This window comes from Dermacentor silvarum, chromosome 11 (assembly GCF_013339745.2).
Source record: "Dermacentor silvarum isolate Dsil-2018 chromosome 11, BIME_Dsil_1.4, whole genome shotgun sequence".
Taxonomy (NCBI): Eukaryota; Metazoa; Arthropoda; class Arachnida; order Ixodida; family Ixodidae; genus Dermacentor; species Dermacentor silvarum.
The window spans coordinates 6,675,669-6,693,363 of NC_051164.1; the positions used below are offsets into that span (position 1 = coordinate 6,675,669).

General features: G+C 51.1%; 1 protein-coding gene across 2 annotated transcripts in view; it reads right to left on the reverse strand.

The window, feature by feature from the left end:
- LOC119433651 (uncharacterized) overlaps positions 1 to 17,695 on the reverse strand; it is a 276,033-nt gene that overhangs the window by 87,734 nt on the left and 170,604 nt on the right. For both annotated transcript variants that reach the window (XM_049658812.1, XM_037700905.2), the window contains exon 3: positions 17,196 to 17,390. In XM_049658812.1, coding sequence (XP_049514769.1) covers positions 17,196 to 17,390 — 195 coding nt within the window. The remainder of the gene's footprint in view (positions 1 to 17,195; positions 17,391 to 17,695) is intronic.

A 17,695-nucleotide genomic window follows, 5' to 3' on the forward strand; every position in this document is an offset into this window, starting at 1 on the left:
ACATAGTGCTTTATTATTTAACTGTATGATGCCCTTTCTTGCCTTTTTTGAATTGTATAGTATAGTGCTGTTTGTTGTATGCCATAAGCTGTTTACATTGTTGTATGTAACCCCCCCCCCCCCCCACTGTAATGCCTAAATAAAGGCGCTCTGGGTATGAGAGTAAATAAATAAATACACCGTGATCAAAGGACTCCAGCGGCGGCATGGGCAGATCAAACGTAGTCTGGCACGGCCGCGCAGACCGTATCTTGAAAACGATCTGCGAAGCGGACAGAGAGTGCCGACTGCTGATAGCTCCACGCGCTGTGTTTTTGCCGCTTTGTGCGCGTTGAAGGGACAGGCAGCACGAAGGTAAAGTCGCTCACCGCTGCGGGCTCTATCTTGACAGTGATCGTCTTACGGGACGGACGGACGGACAGTTTTCTCGCTGGGTAAGCATAGAAATGCTTACGCAATTAAAAAAGTATCAGTTTCGCCCGCAAGCCGAAGCATCGATTGCGATAGCAAAATAGCAGAGAGCGATACAAGTAACGATAGCACTTTTATCCGCCGTATCGACTTGTAAACATTCACTTGCTAAATTAACGAGCATAGTGTCAGCGCGCACAGCACACATAACCACACCACACTCGACGACTGCGGACACTCGCTGTCAAAACGCTGGCGTGAGCAAACGCGGCGCAGCTGCGAGTGAAGTGAACTTCGTTCTGTTGTCTAGCGCTTCAATGCAAACTGAGCGCCGAGAACACACAGCACACACAAAGCTACGAGCCGCCGACGCACCTAGACTGTGCGCCCAACGCAGATGGCTCTCAGATACGGCCGCCACATACGCAGTTGCAGGCGGAGCAGACCCCCCCTCCCTTTTCCCCCCGGTGCCTCACGCGCGGCGGAAGACGGCGCACTTCCTGCCCGCTTTCCTCCCTTAATCGCGCGCGGGCGAGATCAAGCAGCGATCGTCGGCTCCCCTCGCACGCTTTCACTCGCACATATAGCGTAGGGCGCGCGGCGACGGTGTTATCGCCCTTGGACTCAAAGGGCAACTCCGGCGATTTTTTTACCATGTCAAGCTAATAAAATATTTTAATTGTTCCGCAAATTCGAAAACAATATAAAATAAGCAAAAAAGCCCAAAAACGAAACCGAAATCTGACCAAGCAGCCGAGCATGTGACGTCACAAGTGTACCCCCGGTGGGGAAGGTGCTCAGTGCATGCCGGTCTCGCCCGCGGGGCGAACGAAACCGGCGAAGAGCAGACGCTCAGCTTATTCGTGACCACGCCGGACCGTCGGGGACCTTCGGGTGACATTGTAAGCTACACCACCTATTCGGATCTGTCAAACAGTGACAGTTATGATTCAGACGAATTCAATAGCCACGAATCGCCGTCCGCATTCGACCCGTCACCACTAGAGCCAGCGGCCATGCGCAACATATCGCGCTGCAACATGAAGACCAAGGGTATACAGCCCTAACCAGTGATTATTATACGTGCTGCTTGCTATTTTAGGTGTTTTACCCCTTCTCAGGGAACCGCTTCGCATGCTCACTGTAAGATGTGGAGCATGACTTTCCGCATTTGTATCCCGCAAGAACGCCGCTGATAGTCCAAAGCACTGACCGGTGCATTTGATTACATCGGCAGGTGCAGCGACCACTCGTCGTTCCCTTGAGATAGCCGCTCATCGCTGACATCAATTAATGTCAGAACATAGCAAAACACGCTGGTTTTGTGCATGTAAGCACCGTTACATCACTCTGGGTCGCGCACCTTCGAAAACAGCGAGCGGGAGACCGTAGTATAGGGGAGCGTTGTTGTGCAACCTGCTTATCATTCTTCGTATTCTCTTTATGCGCACAATTAGTGTTCCGTAAAGTAGACATAGATTAGGACATTGCGCGTATGGTCGTTCATTCGTTCATAGTTTTCTCGCGGAAACGCCGACGCCATGATGTATATGACATCGTTGGCAGCTGAACGAGACGGTTGTTTACGCATGCTGTATCGAAGGGTCCTCCGCTTGCTGCCCATTTGAGATACGAGGCAAACTGTGCACCTCATAAGCTAAATAATGAGTTAGCATAACATAACAATAGGTAAAAATACACCCATGGATGTGCGTAGTTACATTTCATTTAGGGAAGCCGGCGAGTGCGTGCGACTGGCCGCATTCGAGAACGACAACGTATACGGATGTTGATTGCGCGTCGTGTCGTCGCTTCTAGCTTTTTGCGTGTGCACTGATGAGGAATGGTTTATTTCAAATCCGTATGGTCAAAACTGAACTACAGAAGCAGCTTTCCTCATCCTAATGGCTTAATTAGCTTCATATCAGTCGCTTAGGTCCGCCAGCAGCAGACGCACTGAACTCGGCGACTGTGATAGGCTTAACCTCGGCTGAACGCGATCGGCATCGGCTCAAACTGTGTTTGCGGATGGCGAGGGCTGAAATTCGTGCAGCCAACACTGCAACACCGTTTGCCACCCCCCATCACTTGCCCTTTCACAGGGAACGCAACTTCTCGCGACAGCAACATCTCACGCCAAGCACTAGCTCACGATCGTCGACTCCTGCACGCTCTCGTCGCTGTCGTCTGCATGATCCCGGCATGCTCTGCGTGGAACACTCCTGGCGTCATACACAATGTGACTGAGGAGGAGGAAAGGTAGGATGTTCGAGGCAATTAATTAAATTCATTTGTAAAATCTCTGTGCTTGCTTCTGTTAGGACATGACGGAAATGTTCAGAGGAACATACCCAGCGAATTTCATCGACATCCCTTGACAACAAAAAATCGCCGGAGTTGCCCTTTAATACGGAACCTCACGGCGACGACGGCAACTGCAGAAATTAGCCTAGAGTGTCCATATAAATGATATCGTAGAAACTCCTTTGGTAGTTGTCTAAGCTTGCGCAAGCATTGCGGCGCTTGCTCATCTCTGCGCAGCCCCGTGTCATTATCAGTGTTACGACACTTGATCCGGCCAGTACAAACGACGGCGCTGCGGTGACACGGCGGCGCAAGGTGCATTGATAACGCAAGCAAAGTACTGCGGGTGGCTTATATGTAATTCTGTAGCCTGTATTCAATAGTTCCTCGTTGTACCGCATTGTTTCTGACTTACGTCTAAATTTGTGCTTTATAAACTTACCCCTTCCATCCAGTGGCAGACAACATTTTGGAAGCATTTTGAAAAAATTAGAAAGAAAAAGATTTTTGTAAACGGTTCCTGCTGCAAGTCTTGTGTTCACATAGGCTGTTTTGCTAGTTGACTATAGGAGCCTTGTGAAAGAAAAAAAAGTTAGGAAGTGCCATAGTTCCATCATTATCAATTTGTAATGTGTTATCTGATTCGCTTTCTAGTTTGCATAGAGTTTTGAGTGCGCTTAATTGTAAGCACACTAACTGATATTGTCACGTAGTAGTGACGGTAAAGTACACAGTCGTAAAACTGTGTATGACGAAACTGGTTGTTTATTGGGCGAACCTGTGCCCACAAAAGCAAGCTACACTCAAAGCACAACGATAGCGGCGAAAACAGTCGGCGATCGTCGAAATCTGATCTGCGGTGAAACCCGCCGGCTTTTATACATGAGTCATCGAAGGTTCCAGATTAATCCCTGGTACCCGCAGTGTCTTCCAGAAAGTTCTAGACAATTCGCGTCGGTCATACAATCAGATAACATAAGCGTCGGTGAAAACAGGCAACGGAGAGAAGCGTCGATAATGTTCTAGAAACTTCCGATACAGGCGCGTCCTGCGCCGAGCGATAACGTTTAAAATTTGTTAGCCGGTGGAAAGCGTCCACCGGTGAAAGATAAACATGTATACGTGTCAATATTCAGAACTGTGTGCAACAGCTAAAGACTGCATTAATAATGCATTTCTCATTATTTTTTAAATAAATATCTACAGTTTGGGAACGATTTTAATGTTTCTGAAAAAAGTTAGCGTAGATTGCACTGGAGGCGTAATCCTAAGGAGACAGCGGAGCTGATGGTCACCTAGCTAGTCCTGGCTTTTGGGCTAGGCTAACCACTACCAAGTCATCCCTTGCATTTCCGGTATTTATTGAGTATTGATCGATTATCGATTAGCTATTGATTGGCTATCGCAAGGTATTGGCCACGTATTTGGGTTAGGCTAAACACTATCAAGTAATCCCCTGCATTTTCCGGAATTGATTGATTATTGATCGATGAGCTATTGATTGGCTACCGATGACTGACTAAGCTTAAGTAGTTCCAACCATGCTTAGCTAGACTTAGCGATGCTCAGCTTGGCTAGTTCACAGGGGTGTGTGCCATTGCGATTGCACCCTTTCTGCACTACCGCCAGGATTGGCCCACATTTTCTGTTTACGCGTGACGGACTTACGGCCGGCTTGAACAGCTCCGCTGTTAAAACAGTTGCGCAAATACTTCATTTCAGAACCATACAAAGCGTTCCGATCCTTTTCTTACCCCTACACTTTTAATTCATTGTACCTGATTGCCATGTGTTTTTGCATTACATCTTTAAGTACGATATGTTTCTGCCTTTATTGTTATTATTATTTTTCGTCGTTAACAATTATTACATTTCTGTAACTGTGATGTCATTAATAAATTTGTTACTTAAAGTAAGACCCACCCATGTTAAATGCATGTATCGGTTTTCTTTATCAACATTTTATGCCATTAATACTTTTTTAAAATTTAAACTTACTGCGGACCAACATTTTGGTCCAAGCAGGAGGGGCAAAAGAAACATCAAGTAGATCGTAACAGCAAGAACAAGAAAACATGAATTCGTTGCATTAAACACTCACCAATACGCTAAAAGAAGCAGCATGTCTGTGAAACAACAACAATAAGAGTACAATACATTTGAACACTGAACACCAAAAAAGATAATTGTTCAGTGTTGTAGCAAAATTCTCAGCCGCGAAAATCTCCTGAGGCAGTAAGTTCCAGTGTTTGACTGTTCTGGGAAGATAACTGTGTTTGTAAGCGTTAGTTCGTGCAAATATGGGTGCTAATGATTGATTATGCTCAAAACAGGCACACCAAACCTATTTGTGACTTTCTTCAAATTTTTCTGTCTGACAACGAGTTGCAGCTGTTAAAAACGTCACCGTAATCGCTCTAGACGACACTGACGCACGCATGCGTATTTGTTGAATCTTCTGTAAGAATAAAACAGTTCAGCGCCTGTGGTAGGAGGACGTCAATTTAATGTTTGTGCTCGGTGTGCGGGGCCGAGAGTTGAAATGCGCGGGCTTTTCCGTGCTTGTGCTCGGCGTGCGGGGCCGAAAAGCGCGGGAGTGAGCGTCGCTGGTGCGCGTGGTCGGTGCGCGTGCCGGGAGAGACCATCTAGAACGACGGGGCAGCCAGGCTGACAGAACGGGCAGTGCAGCGAGATGGAGCGGACCGAACGCCGGCCCACGTCCCGGCATCCCGGTCCTGCACTGTGAACTGGGCACCGCCCCGGCTTCTACCATCGACGCGGGTCCTGCGGAGCTGGGCCTCGTTCCCGCTCGCACGACCGCTGCCGTGCTGCCGGGCTCGGGCCACGACCCAGAGCCCCCTGGTCCTGTTCCGAACCGGGCGCCGCCCCGGCTTCTACCATCGACGCGGGTCCTGCGGAGCTGGGCCTCGTTCCCGCTCGCACGACCGCTGCCGTGCTGCCGGGCTCGGGCCACGACCCAGAGCCCCCTGGTCCTGTTCCACAAACCGGGCGCCGCCCCGGCTTCTACCATCGACGCGGGTCCTGCGGAGCTGGGCCTCGTTCCCGCTCGCACGACCGCTGCCGTGCTGCCGGGCTCGGGCCACGACCCATAGCCCCCTGGTCCTGTTCCACAAACCGGGCGCCGCCCCGGCTTCTACCATCGACGCGGGTCCTGCGGAGCTGGGCCTCGTCCCCGCTCGCACGACTGCTGCCGTGTTCCAGGCTCGGGCTACGACCCAGAGCCCTGGTCCTGTTCTCCGAACCGGGCGCCGCCCCGACTTTCGCCCACTGCTGTGCTGGGCTTCGCCCCGGCTCTCATCCCACCGCTACGGTGCCGAGCTCGGGCTATAACCCAGAGCTAACGCTCCGGAACCGGGCTACGTCCCGGTGCCACCCTGAACGTCAACCGCCGCCCGTATACCCACCGCCGTCAGAGCCAAGTCCGCCGAGCCGTCACCACGGGACCGGACTCCTGTGAAGAACTGTGAGTGCTCGAGCGTGACACTGAACCAGCTTATCTGTATAGTTCATGTTCATGTCTTGTCCCACGTGCCGTTCGTGTCATAAATACGTCTCTTTGTGTCTCTGGTTGCTTTCTTGTGCGTCTGGCTGACCTGCGCCCACACATAATCATCACAATTTTGGCGAGCCTGCCAGGATCGGCTTTAACATCTAGCCGACAGCTAGACGCACGAGGGGAGACCATGGATATTGAGAGACTGTACGCGATCGGCAAGGACATGGGCTTAGCTGGCGCCGCTCTTCGCGAATGGGTTGACGCGGAACGTGCGACAGAGAGGGACCTTCGCGCCCAAGCTCGTGACGATCAGCGCGCGAACATCGAGCTAGAAGAAAAACGGCTACAAGCCGAGGAACGCGTGTTGCAGCTGAAGCTCAAGCTTCAAGAACATGGCAGCCAGTTCTAACGCGCTACCGGTGAGCGGCGACGCGGCTGTACCAGCTATGATGGATGGCTGTAGTCCACATAAGTTACTGCCACCATTTAATGAAGCGCGAGATGATCTTGACGCCTATCTGCAACGTTTTGAGCGCGTCGCAGCCTCTCAAGAGTGGCCTCGAAGTAAATGGGCCCTATCGCTCAGTTTGTGCCTGACAGGGGAAGCTTTGGCTGTGATTAGTCGGCTTGATTCCGCGTCCGCCTCAGACTACGACCAGCTTAAGGCCACGCTGTTGCTGCGATTCCGATATACCACCGAAGGTTATCGTGAGAAATTTCGCCAAGCGAAACCAGAAGAGAAGGAGACGGGTCTCCAGTATGCTTCTCGTCTAGCGGGTCATTTCGACCACTGGATAGAAATGGCGAAGATCGAAAAAACTTACGACGCCCTTCGTGACCTAATAATTTCAGAACAATTTATGAAAGGATGCTCCCCTGCGTTGCGAGTATTTCTCAAAGAAAGAAGCTGCAAGAAACTTAGCACGCTCGCACAGCATGCCGATTGTTTCTTAGAGGCCCAGGATATTTCCAATCTGAGCAAGAACAATGGAGAGATAAGTCGCCAGACAGAGTCCGCTAAGAGACCACCAAGAGGCCACACTCAATGCTTCTTGTGCAACAAGACAGGACATCGGGCATCTGAGTGTTGGTCTCGGACAAGAAACAGCCCGTCAGCAACTGGCTGGTCGAGTGGCAACACCGGTCCTTCAGGCGAAACAGGAGAGACGCAAGAACGGAGGCAAGCGTCATGCATGTTGTCTACCGAAGAAACCAGGGGGACCGGGGTACCAGAACAAGGATACGTCATTCCCCAAAGCGGGGAATCCATCCCCGTCGTGAATACGACGTCGACAAGTACTTCGGCCGTGGCGGACGTCGGAACTCTGCCAGTTGCGAAAGGTTTTCTTGAAGGCAAGGGTGTAATAGTACTGCGAGATACCGGCTGCAACACGGTAGTTGTACGGGAAAGGCTTGTCCCGAAAGAGAAGTTTACGGGTACCACAAGCCCAGTTGTCTTGTTGGACCGGACAGTCCTTTGCTTGCCGGAGGCAATCGTGTTCATAGACACGCCATTCTTCACGGGCACAGTGCGAGCTAAGTGCATGCAAAATCCCCTGTATGATGTGGTGCTCGGGAATGTTAAAGGTGCCCGACCTGCGGAGCAGGGGGTTTCCCTGGAGCCGCAACCACAACTGGAAACCAGGCACTTAGAACGCGCTGTGGGATGTCTGCCGAAACACCCCATGACTAAGGACACACATCGTTACTCGCGAGATAATGAGTATCCGCGAGTGTCCGAAGACGACCGAGAGGAATTCCCGAAGGAAGGTGCTGCAATGGCGGAGGGAATACGCTCCCCCTCCAGCCTTCCTGTGCTAAAAGCCACCGCCATGTCTGTGGACAAGGCGGCTCTCGAGAAATTACAAAGGAGTGACGCGTCTCTACGGCGTTTCTACGAAAGTGTGGGTAACACTATGGTTGTAAATAACCGTGAAACATGCTACTTCCTATCTGATGGTATTTTATATCGGCGACACAAACTACTATCTGAGAAGGAATTAGAACAGCTGATCGTTCCCAGACCGCTTAGACCGACTGTGCTCAAGCTCGCACACGAGGGAATCCTCGCGGGGCACCAGGGGATATCTCGAACAACAGACCGCATCCTCGCTTAATTTTACTGGCCGGGAGTACAGTCTGAAACCAAGCGGTACGTGAAGTCCTGCGATGTTTGCGAGCGGACTGTACCTCGACATGTAGTCGGCCGTGCCCCACGTGGCACGATGCCAGTCATCGAAAGCACTTTTTCTTGCGTGGACAGTGACATCAACACCGTCGTAAATCGACATCGTCGGCGCTGTCGGCATCGTCGGACAAAATTCCAGCGACATGACCTGACCACTAGAAAGACCGTCAAGGGAGGTACTGCTTGCTAAACCGAAGACTGTGCTGTACACCTCGCATGACAATTGCGGCACTCAGTGTTTTGCGTTACATGTGTTTATTCGACGCGTCCTACCTCACTGCCGCGTCGTTCTTGAACAGGGGGGAAGTGTGGTAGGAGGACGTCAATTTAATGTTTGTGCTCGGTGTGCGGGGCCGAGAGTTGAAATGCGCGGGCTTTTCCGTGCTTGTGCTCGGCGTGCGGGGCCGAAAAGCGCGGGAGTGAGCGTCGCTGGTGCGCGTGGTCGGTGCGCGTGCCGGGAGAGACCATCTAGAACGACGGGGCAGCCAGGCTGACAGAACGGGCAGTGCAGCGAGATGGAGCGGACCGAACGCCGGCCCACGTCCCGGCATCCCGGCCCTGCACTGTGAACTGGGCACCGCCCCGGCTTCTACCATCGACGCGGGTCCTGCGGAGCTGGGCCTCGTTCCCGCTCACACGACCGCTGCCGTGCTGCCGGGCTCGGGCCACGACCCAGAGCCCCCTGGTCCTGTTCCACAAACCGGGCGCCGCCCCGGCTTCTACCATCGACGCGGGTCCTGCGGAGCTGGGCCTCGTCCCCGCTCGCACGACTGCTGCCGTGTTCCAGGCTCGGGCTACGACCCAGAGCCCTGGTCCTGTTCTCCGAACCGGGCGCCGCCCCGACTTTCGCCCACTGCTGTGCTGGGCTTCGCCCCGGCTCTCATCCCACCGCTACGGTGCCGAGCTCGGGCTATAACCCAGAGCTAACGCTCCGGAACCGGGCTACGTCCCGGTGCCACTCTGAACGTCAACCGCCGCCCGTATACCCACCGCCGTCAGAGCCAAGTCCGCCGAGCCGTCACCACGAGACCGGACTCCTGTGAAGAACTGTGAGTGCTCGAGCGTGACACTGAACCAGCTTATCTGTATAGTTCATGTTCATGTCTTGTCCCACGTGCCGTTCGTGTCATAAATACGTCTCTTTGTGTCTCTGGTTGCTTTCTTGTGCGTCTGGCTGACCTGCGCCCACACATAATCATCACAGCGCCCGACCTATCGGTTCTTACTTTTCTTTCCAAGTCTGTGTTTCCTGTTAGCGCAACAATGTATTCCTCAGATCTCAACAAACTCGCCCAGCAACAAGTTCTACTCAACCCAAACAGAGGACCAGGCATAATGTCACTGCTGATAACAAACTCTGGTAACGCATGACAAAGCCTCAATTGACGCATCAATCTTATGAACGAGTCGTTGACATCAAGAAACAAGAAAAACCGGTTTACAAGCTGCCGCACGAGAAGGTGTGCCACACCCAGGGCCCTGTCTTTCACTCGCCGAAAAAGATTTGTGCGGCTGCAGCATTCCCAGCTGGACGTCCAAATAAAAACAGCAAACATTCGGTGCAACTTCTGCACATGCACTCGCGAACAATACAACACTTGCATAATACACCATAATTTATTAACAAAAATTACATTGCGCACTGTCGCTCAGGGGAAAACTGACAGGTGTGCGCCTTTCCACCTCTCCGCCTTTTCTCGTGTTTCTTTCACTTGTTCCAGCCAGAAATCATAACTTTTCTTAAAATTTTCAAGGGGAACACTGTTGGGACTCGGGGTAGCGTTTAGGCCGGTGATCCTTGAACCAGAGAGATGCGTACGTCCGGGAGTGAAGCGAGAGAAAAAGGGTTGATTCTACATACTTACAGTGGCTCCAAATATGGAAGCCCACTCCATGGGGGAGCACTTTGAAAGTCTTGGCTCATTACATGTCTGAGCACATATCAGAACACGTCAGGACACTCCACTGCACCCAAGGTGTCTGCTTATAAAACATTCGTCTTCCCTAGTTGACCCGACTAGGGAATCAGATGACCTTGATGCGGCCAATCAGAGGGGTCGTATTGTTCGCTGAACTCCGCCTCTAATGTTGCACCCTCGCCTTCGCATTTAGTAGTAGTATGTGGTTATTGGGGGGAAATGAAGATATAAGCACAGTGCCGTAACTGTCTCTCTCTAGGAGGACACCTCAACAGCACTGCACGGGGGAAGGGGAGGAGGGGTATGAAAGAGATGATAGAGACAAGGGGAGAGGTAGGAAGACGACGGCCGGCAGCAGGAGAGAGAGAGAGAAAAAAAAAAGGCATGTGATGAAGAGGCGGATGCCGGGCTTAGAGCCGCGCTCTGAGATTTGTGGCACTGCAAAAGTCTAACAGTGCCGAAAGGACCCGTTTGATCAGGGAGCTGTGGGCATCCGGGAAAAGTAGGTCCTTGAGCGAGTTGGCCGGGAGACCGTATCGGCGATAGGAGTCCGTGAGCACCGCTCTCTCAACACCGAAAGCAGGGCAGTGTAGAAGGAGATGCTCCAGCGTTTCCATGTCGGCACAGTTGGCACACACCCCACTGCCGATTCCCCTGAGTCTATGAGTTCGCGCAGCAGCTCGGTGGCACCCGATGCGCAAACGAAGGAGAAAGGAGCGGTCCGCGCGAGATAGGCCGGTGCGCGGGAGGAGACGGGGTGCCGTACCTGAAGCTACGCGCGCGTCGGGGTGTTGCGCGGAGAGGCTGCGCAGTATCGTCGTCCTGGCCGCGTCGAAGCTCGTGACCAGAGGGGAGAGGGGGAAGCGCTCAGCGTGTGCCTCCTTGGCGAGAGCGTCGGCGTGCTCGTTGCCCTCTAGTCCGATGTGAGCCGGAACCCACTGGAGGATCAGGCCGCAGCCTCGGTGGTCGAGGTGGTGGAGTTTAGCGCTGACTCGTTGAACCAGCGGCCCTCCGACGAAGTCCTTCGCCAGCAAGGAAAGAGCCGCACGAGAGTCGCTGAGTATAGCCGCCGCCACAACGTCAGGCTGCTGCAGGAGCAGGTCGGCTGCGAGGTCGATCGCAGCGAGCTCGGCCACCGTTGACGACACGGCAAAGCGAAGGCGACACTGCCGCGTTTCGCCGATGTCCGGTGCCGTGCAGGCTGCAGCGCCGGATCCGTTCCTTGCCACCGAGCCATCGGTGAATACGAGCAGGCGGCCTCCCAGCTGTTCGTGCATTAGCGCGGCTGTCTCCTGCCGCATGGCGCAAACAGCCGTCTGGCGCTTGGATGAGACACCAGGCACTTTGATGTTGACTTTGAGAAGGCTGGAGGCGTGCGGCAGTTGCGGCAGAGCGACGAGCTGCGGAGACGAGTCGATGAGCAGGGTATACTCGGAGGCCCGCCTGCCCATGCCCGAATTAGGCAACGAGTGGAGGCGGCACACAAGGCGCTGACCCTGCAGCGAGCGCTGCAAGCGTTCAATGTGATGCAGCGCTTGCTTTTTCGCCCGCAGTGACGGCGGCCAGTTGCCAGCTTCAGCGAGAGTCGCTCCCACCTGCGAGGAGCGAGGCAGACCATACAGCATGCGAACGACATTGCGATGCTCCGTATCTATGGCACTCCAGTTGGTAGCTCTGGCGTTCGTCAAGGGCAGGGCGTAGAGTGCACGTGATGTCGCCACCGAGTTGTACACTCGAAGCGCAAGATGCGGCGTACAACCACGTCCTCGCGCGAGAAGAGAGCGCGCCGCGCTTGCCACTTTGCGGGACTCCCTGCAGAGATGAGAGACTGCCGCGTTGAAGTTGAGGCGGCAGTCGATATGCAGCCCGAGGTAGCGGACGCTCTTGAGTGATCCTCGCGGCGTGTTTTCGGGTGTCCCGCAGGGCAGTGTTTTGAGCCCCTTTTTATTCAATTTGGCACTTTCGCGGCTCCCCGACTTCATCCCGAGGACAACGTCGCACGAGGTCCGTTCGGCCATCTACGCGGACGACATCGCTATCTTTGCGTGCGGTCCCACGGAAGTCGGCTACCTTGTGCGGGCATCGATCCAGACGGCAGTTGACGCAGTGGACGAGTACCTCGCCAGCATCGGGCTACAGCTGTCTACTGCGAAAACAGAGGCGCTGATGGTGCACCCCCGAGCCGCGCGCGCGCGCTTCGAAGTCCCGCCGCTAACCCTGAGGGGCCTTCGCATTTGCCGCAACTACGTGGCCATCTGGGAAACCGAGATCGTCGACGTTCCCACGGTAGTAATTCCACGAAGTTGGTGGTTGTGGTCGCTTCTAATACCCGTGCCACACGGGCAAAGTAAAGTGCACTTCGAGCGAGTGCACTTAGCGCGCTGAGTGTCACTTTAGCGGCGCGCTGCTACACGAGAAAGAAAAGTGTTCTTTCAAATTGATGGCCATGGCGATCGAGAGTCAGGCGGAAAAGCATAGATTTGTTAATACAAGAATGTGTGCACGAAAACAGTTGATTATTGTTAGAAGCAACATTTACAATCCACCTTTACAAGTGCCGGCAACGACGGCAACTTGACCAGGAACAGTCAACACGACTCGATCCACCAAACGACTGCGCAGCCATTACTCGGCGTGGTCGTGAACAGCCCGAGAGCGAGAGTAGTTTTTTGCTGTTGTTTTTTGCGGTGTGGCACATTTTATCATCTTGTAACGTTAGCAATTTAAAAATTTAAAACAATGTTATTAAAAGTTACGCCTGACTCTGCTTTCAATAATACTTTATTTTTACTCATTGCTAACGAGGCTACACACTTAGCCACCGCGAAGTGTGTTCGCCAAACCAATGCCTCCTTGGCCAAACACACTCGCCGGCGAGTGCGTTCTGCAGTGAGTGTCACTAAGCGTTCCCGTGTGGCAGCCTGCGAATGACACTAGCCGCGAAGCGCACTCGCTCAAAGTGCACTTTACTTTGCCCGTGTGGCACGGGTATAAGTGAGCTTCTTTGAAATCGTGTCTCAGCCGGTGTCGGGCCGCGTCGCCAGGTAGGCGGCCGGTGATGAAGGGGTGGCAGCGAGGGAAGCACCCAAAGGATGCGCACTGCCGATTTGAGACGCTTGTTTGCCCGTCACCGTCGGTGTCGGGCACTGTCGCCGTCTGGGCGACGCTGATGAAAGGACCTTCCTCGATGGAAACAACCAAAGAATGCGCTGCCGATTCGGGACGCAACAAACACCGAGGTACTTTCCTGGGGTTTCAAGATAGTTCACGTTGTCAGAGGTGTCTGGGGTTGACGGCCACTCGCCGTTCCAGAACCACAGGCACTTTCCCCCGTTCACAAAGCTGCCCGTTACCTCTGCGAACCGTCCTACTACAGCTACGTACAGCACACTGCTATGTCATCAGCATACGCTAAGAGCTTTACCTCGGACGCCTGTCATCGGAATCCATGAACGCGATCATTTGATTTATTGCTTGACACAAGGTTTCAATATAAATAGAAAAAAATCACAGCGTCTCTTATGTTATCCAAAAGACGACTTGAAGGCGAAAGACCAAGTGCCGATGCATCAAAGACGGACACATGACGTACACATCCCCCTCAATCCTCTTAGTTTACTTCGCTTAGTCCTCCCTCTTAATTCGCTGAGTCATGCTCTTAATTTGCTTACTCATTCTCTTAATTCGAATAGTCTAATTCGCTTAGTCATCCTCTTAATTTGCTTACTCAACCTCTTATAAGATTCGATTAGTCTAATTCGCTTAGTCATCCTGTTAATTCGCTTAGTCATCCTTTTAATTCGCTTACTCACCCCCTTAATTCGCTTAGTGTACTTCGCTGTCGTTCCTCTTTATTCGCTGAGTCATCCTCTTAATTCGCTTGATCATCCATCTTAATTCGCTTTATCATCCACCTTTAGCATCCATCTTGCTTGCTTACGGGGGTATAAACCATTGATGATTATAGTTTTTGTACTTTTCGTGTCAGGTCGCGTTTTCGTTCAATGACTTTGAAGATCGACTGAACGATGAGACATATAAGGCTTTCGCCTTAATAAGACAGGACTCGCTGGGCACCCTTAACGCACCCTCTACTGGACGTCAACGGGTTCCCCCAATCTGCATGTTGTTGACTGTCAGAGCCACGCCAGCGCTTGCTAGCATGCAGCGGAAAAATGTCCTGTAAACGCTTCCTAGCGCGCGAGGAGACACACGATGTGACATGCGCGCCGCGTAGCATCGATTCGTGTCTGTTTTGCATTGTACTTGCATATTATTACACCAGACAGAACGTCAAAGAAGTTTAAGGAGATGTATACAATGCTAGAAATGTTTTGAGGTAACAACAACAACAAAAAACTTATATTGTGTACCTGATTAAATCAAGCTGGCTAGGTGACCGCCGCATATCAGAGGGGATGCCATTAAATCACCATCATTAGCACCGCATCGTGCGACTTGTCAAATCAACCTGGCTAGGTGACCATGTCACCACCACGTTTCAAAGGGGATGGCATTAAATAAATCATCATTCTTACCTCGCAAGGTAAGAACCAGTGCTGAAGAAACGAATCATAAAGCTACGCGCGCGGCTCTACGATTTCTTGTCGCTACGATCAGTTGCCACTTTTTGCCTGGGGTGACCCACAACTATTATGTTGGAAATAAAATCCTTTGATTGATTAAATGATTGAATATAGGACATTTTCTTATTATGCACAATATATGTGTTAGGGCAGTGTAATTAAATTGTTGATTAATCTTGTGTTAATTAAATTGATCTTGTGCGTTAGTATGAGGTAAAAACAATTTTTCTTTACATAAAGTTACTGCACGGGGAGACAATCTTATCTTTGATCAACAATGCAGCAAGACGTACGAAAAAATTGCCTATCAATAAAATGACCATTACATTTATGAATATGCATATAGATCTCAATAAACACATACAAATATTTCAAAATGTGATATTATTGCTGCCAACTTGTGCTTCAGCCTCAAATGTAAGGAAATTTTCTGACTGCATTGTTTCTTGTCATGCCGAGCAGCGGTGTAAAAACGGCTTTCAGATCTACATTCCCTCAGCATGAGGTTCCTGCATACACCCTTGTGCAAGTGCGATACTTTGATAGTTGGCACACATATGCAAATTGTGTGGCATCTTTTTCAACTCAGTTGAAAGTTCAACACCCATGTGTGTGTAAGTCTTATTCGACTGTGCTGTAAGAACTTATTTCTCAATCAGCATCCATTCTGTAATCGCCAAAAAGACGGGAATATGAGTAGATGACCTACTTTTCTCATCAATTTCATGTGCACTGTTCCTATACCTTCCAACAATGCACGCTTCACTCTAAAATAAGTTACACACTTTGGGGTGTATCTTGCTCTCGAACAATAACTGTCATCACTCTGGCTTGTTTCCTTTCTTGAAAACTCTGCGCTCACTACTTTCCTATCAAGAATACTATGTCATGCTGATAACGCGCATGCCATTTTAAACCTGGAAGTGCCGGGCACTCAGCGCTAAAGAAAGGAAAGTCATGCAAGACAGATAACGATTATTGTTTGGGGACCAAATAAGTTCTAAAAGGTGCAAACTTCTTTAGAGTTTATCACTATACGGTGTTTTTGAAAAGAATAGTCACATGACTGTATCGACTTTTCGTTGTTTTTCACATCATATTGACACGTGTACTTGTTTATCTTTCACCGGTGGCCACTTTTCACCGGCTAACAAATGTTAAACGTTATCGCTAGGCGCTGGACGCGCCTGCATGTATCGGAAGTTTCTCGAACGTTATCGATGCTTCCATGCGTTGTCTGCTGTCACCGACGCTTATGTAATCCGATTCTATGAGTGACGCGAATTGTCTAGTACTTTCTGGCAGACACGCGGGCACCAGGCATTACTCTGGTATAAAAGCGGACGCGTTTCGCCGCTGATCAGATTTCGACGATCGCCGACTGTGTTCGGCGCGATCGTTGTGCTTCGAGTGCAACTTGCTTTTGTGGGCACAGGTTCGCCCGATAAAGTCCGTTTCGTCACAGTTTGGCGACTGTTTTCTTCACCGTCACTACTACGTGACAATATGAATGCCCTGGACCTCAGGTCCGGTATTTTGTAGCGATGCCTTTAATGTCATAATGCCTTTTCGCGCTTATCGCGCTTTGTAAGTGGTCAGAGCGACGGTCCGCTCGCGTTATCAACGTTGATATCGTGAGCGGACCGTCGCTCTGACCACTGACAAAGCGCGATAAGCGCGAAAAGGCATTATGACATTAAAGGCATCGCTACAAAATCCGGCCCAGTACTGGCAAGCCTCAGATCATCCAAATAATTTATGAAAGCATTTCTACGAGCACTTTCGGTTTTTGTTTCCAAGAAGGTGTCTGCACTCTCAAGATATAACGCCGAAGGTGGCCATGTGGGACTCTGCAGCATTTTGCAACTCCTTCCAGCTCACCCAACTGACTGCTATGCTGCTGCTCGTTGTGCAGCCCGATGTAGCAACTTAACAGACGAACTTCTCTCAAGTCTCTTGTCCTTCTCTAGGCACCATTTTCTGGAAAGCTTTTGTCATGTTACACAGAAGCTTAGAATATTTTACAGAGACTTAGCGACAAAGTATGAGAGGCCATGCCAACACACACTGCTTCTTCATCTGACGGCCCATCACAATGAATTCAGACATGCTTGCACCTGTCGGTATGTCATTTTAATTACGTGCACAACGTGATAAGAGAGAACACAGAGGCATAACAAATGAATCCCCAGCTCCGCCCCTATTTGTCCTGCGTTCTCGTGCTGTACAACATAATCTGCAGCTGCGTGTTATGTACACAAGGTACGCACCACTCTTGGCGCCAATGTAGTTGCCCTTCCCATCTGCGAGGAAGAACTGGTCACTCTCAAAGCTGACCTGGTCGATGCAGCGCATGTTGATCATCACGTCCTGCGTCAGCGGCAGGTACATGGTGCAGCCGCGCGGCTTCCATTCCTCCGTGTGGAACACCGACGCATTGTGTCGGATCGTCAGGAAGCTACGGCCTGCAAACCAGTTCGAGTTCAGCATTTATTCATTTACATATTCCTCACGAGTTCCTTTTTAGATTATTTTGCAAGGGGGGACAATGATATTCTGAAAAGGCAGAGCACACGAAAAAAAGAAAACAAGCACAAAGAAACAAAGCATCAAATGCAATAATAACAAAACACGCTTTAGTTATTATAAAAGTTGTCATTGCACAAGGAAAAATATTTACACCGTTAGAATCAGATGTAGCGCAACAACCTCGGCATTAGCAAATCTCTAAATTGGTGGTACATGTCGTTAATATTGCGTTTATCAAAGC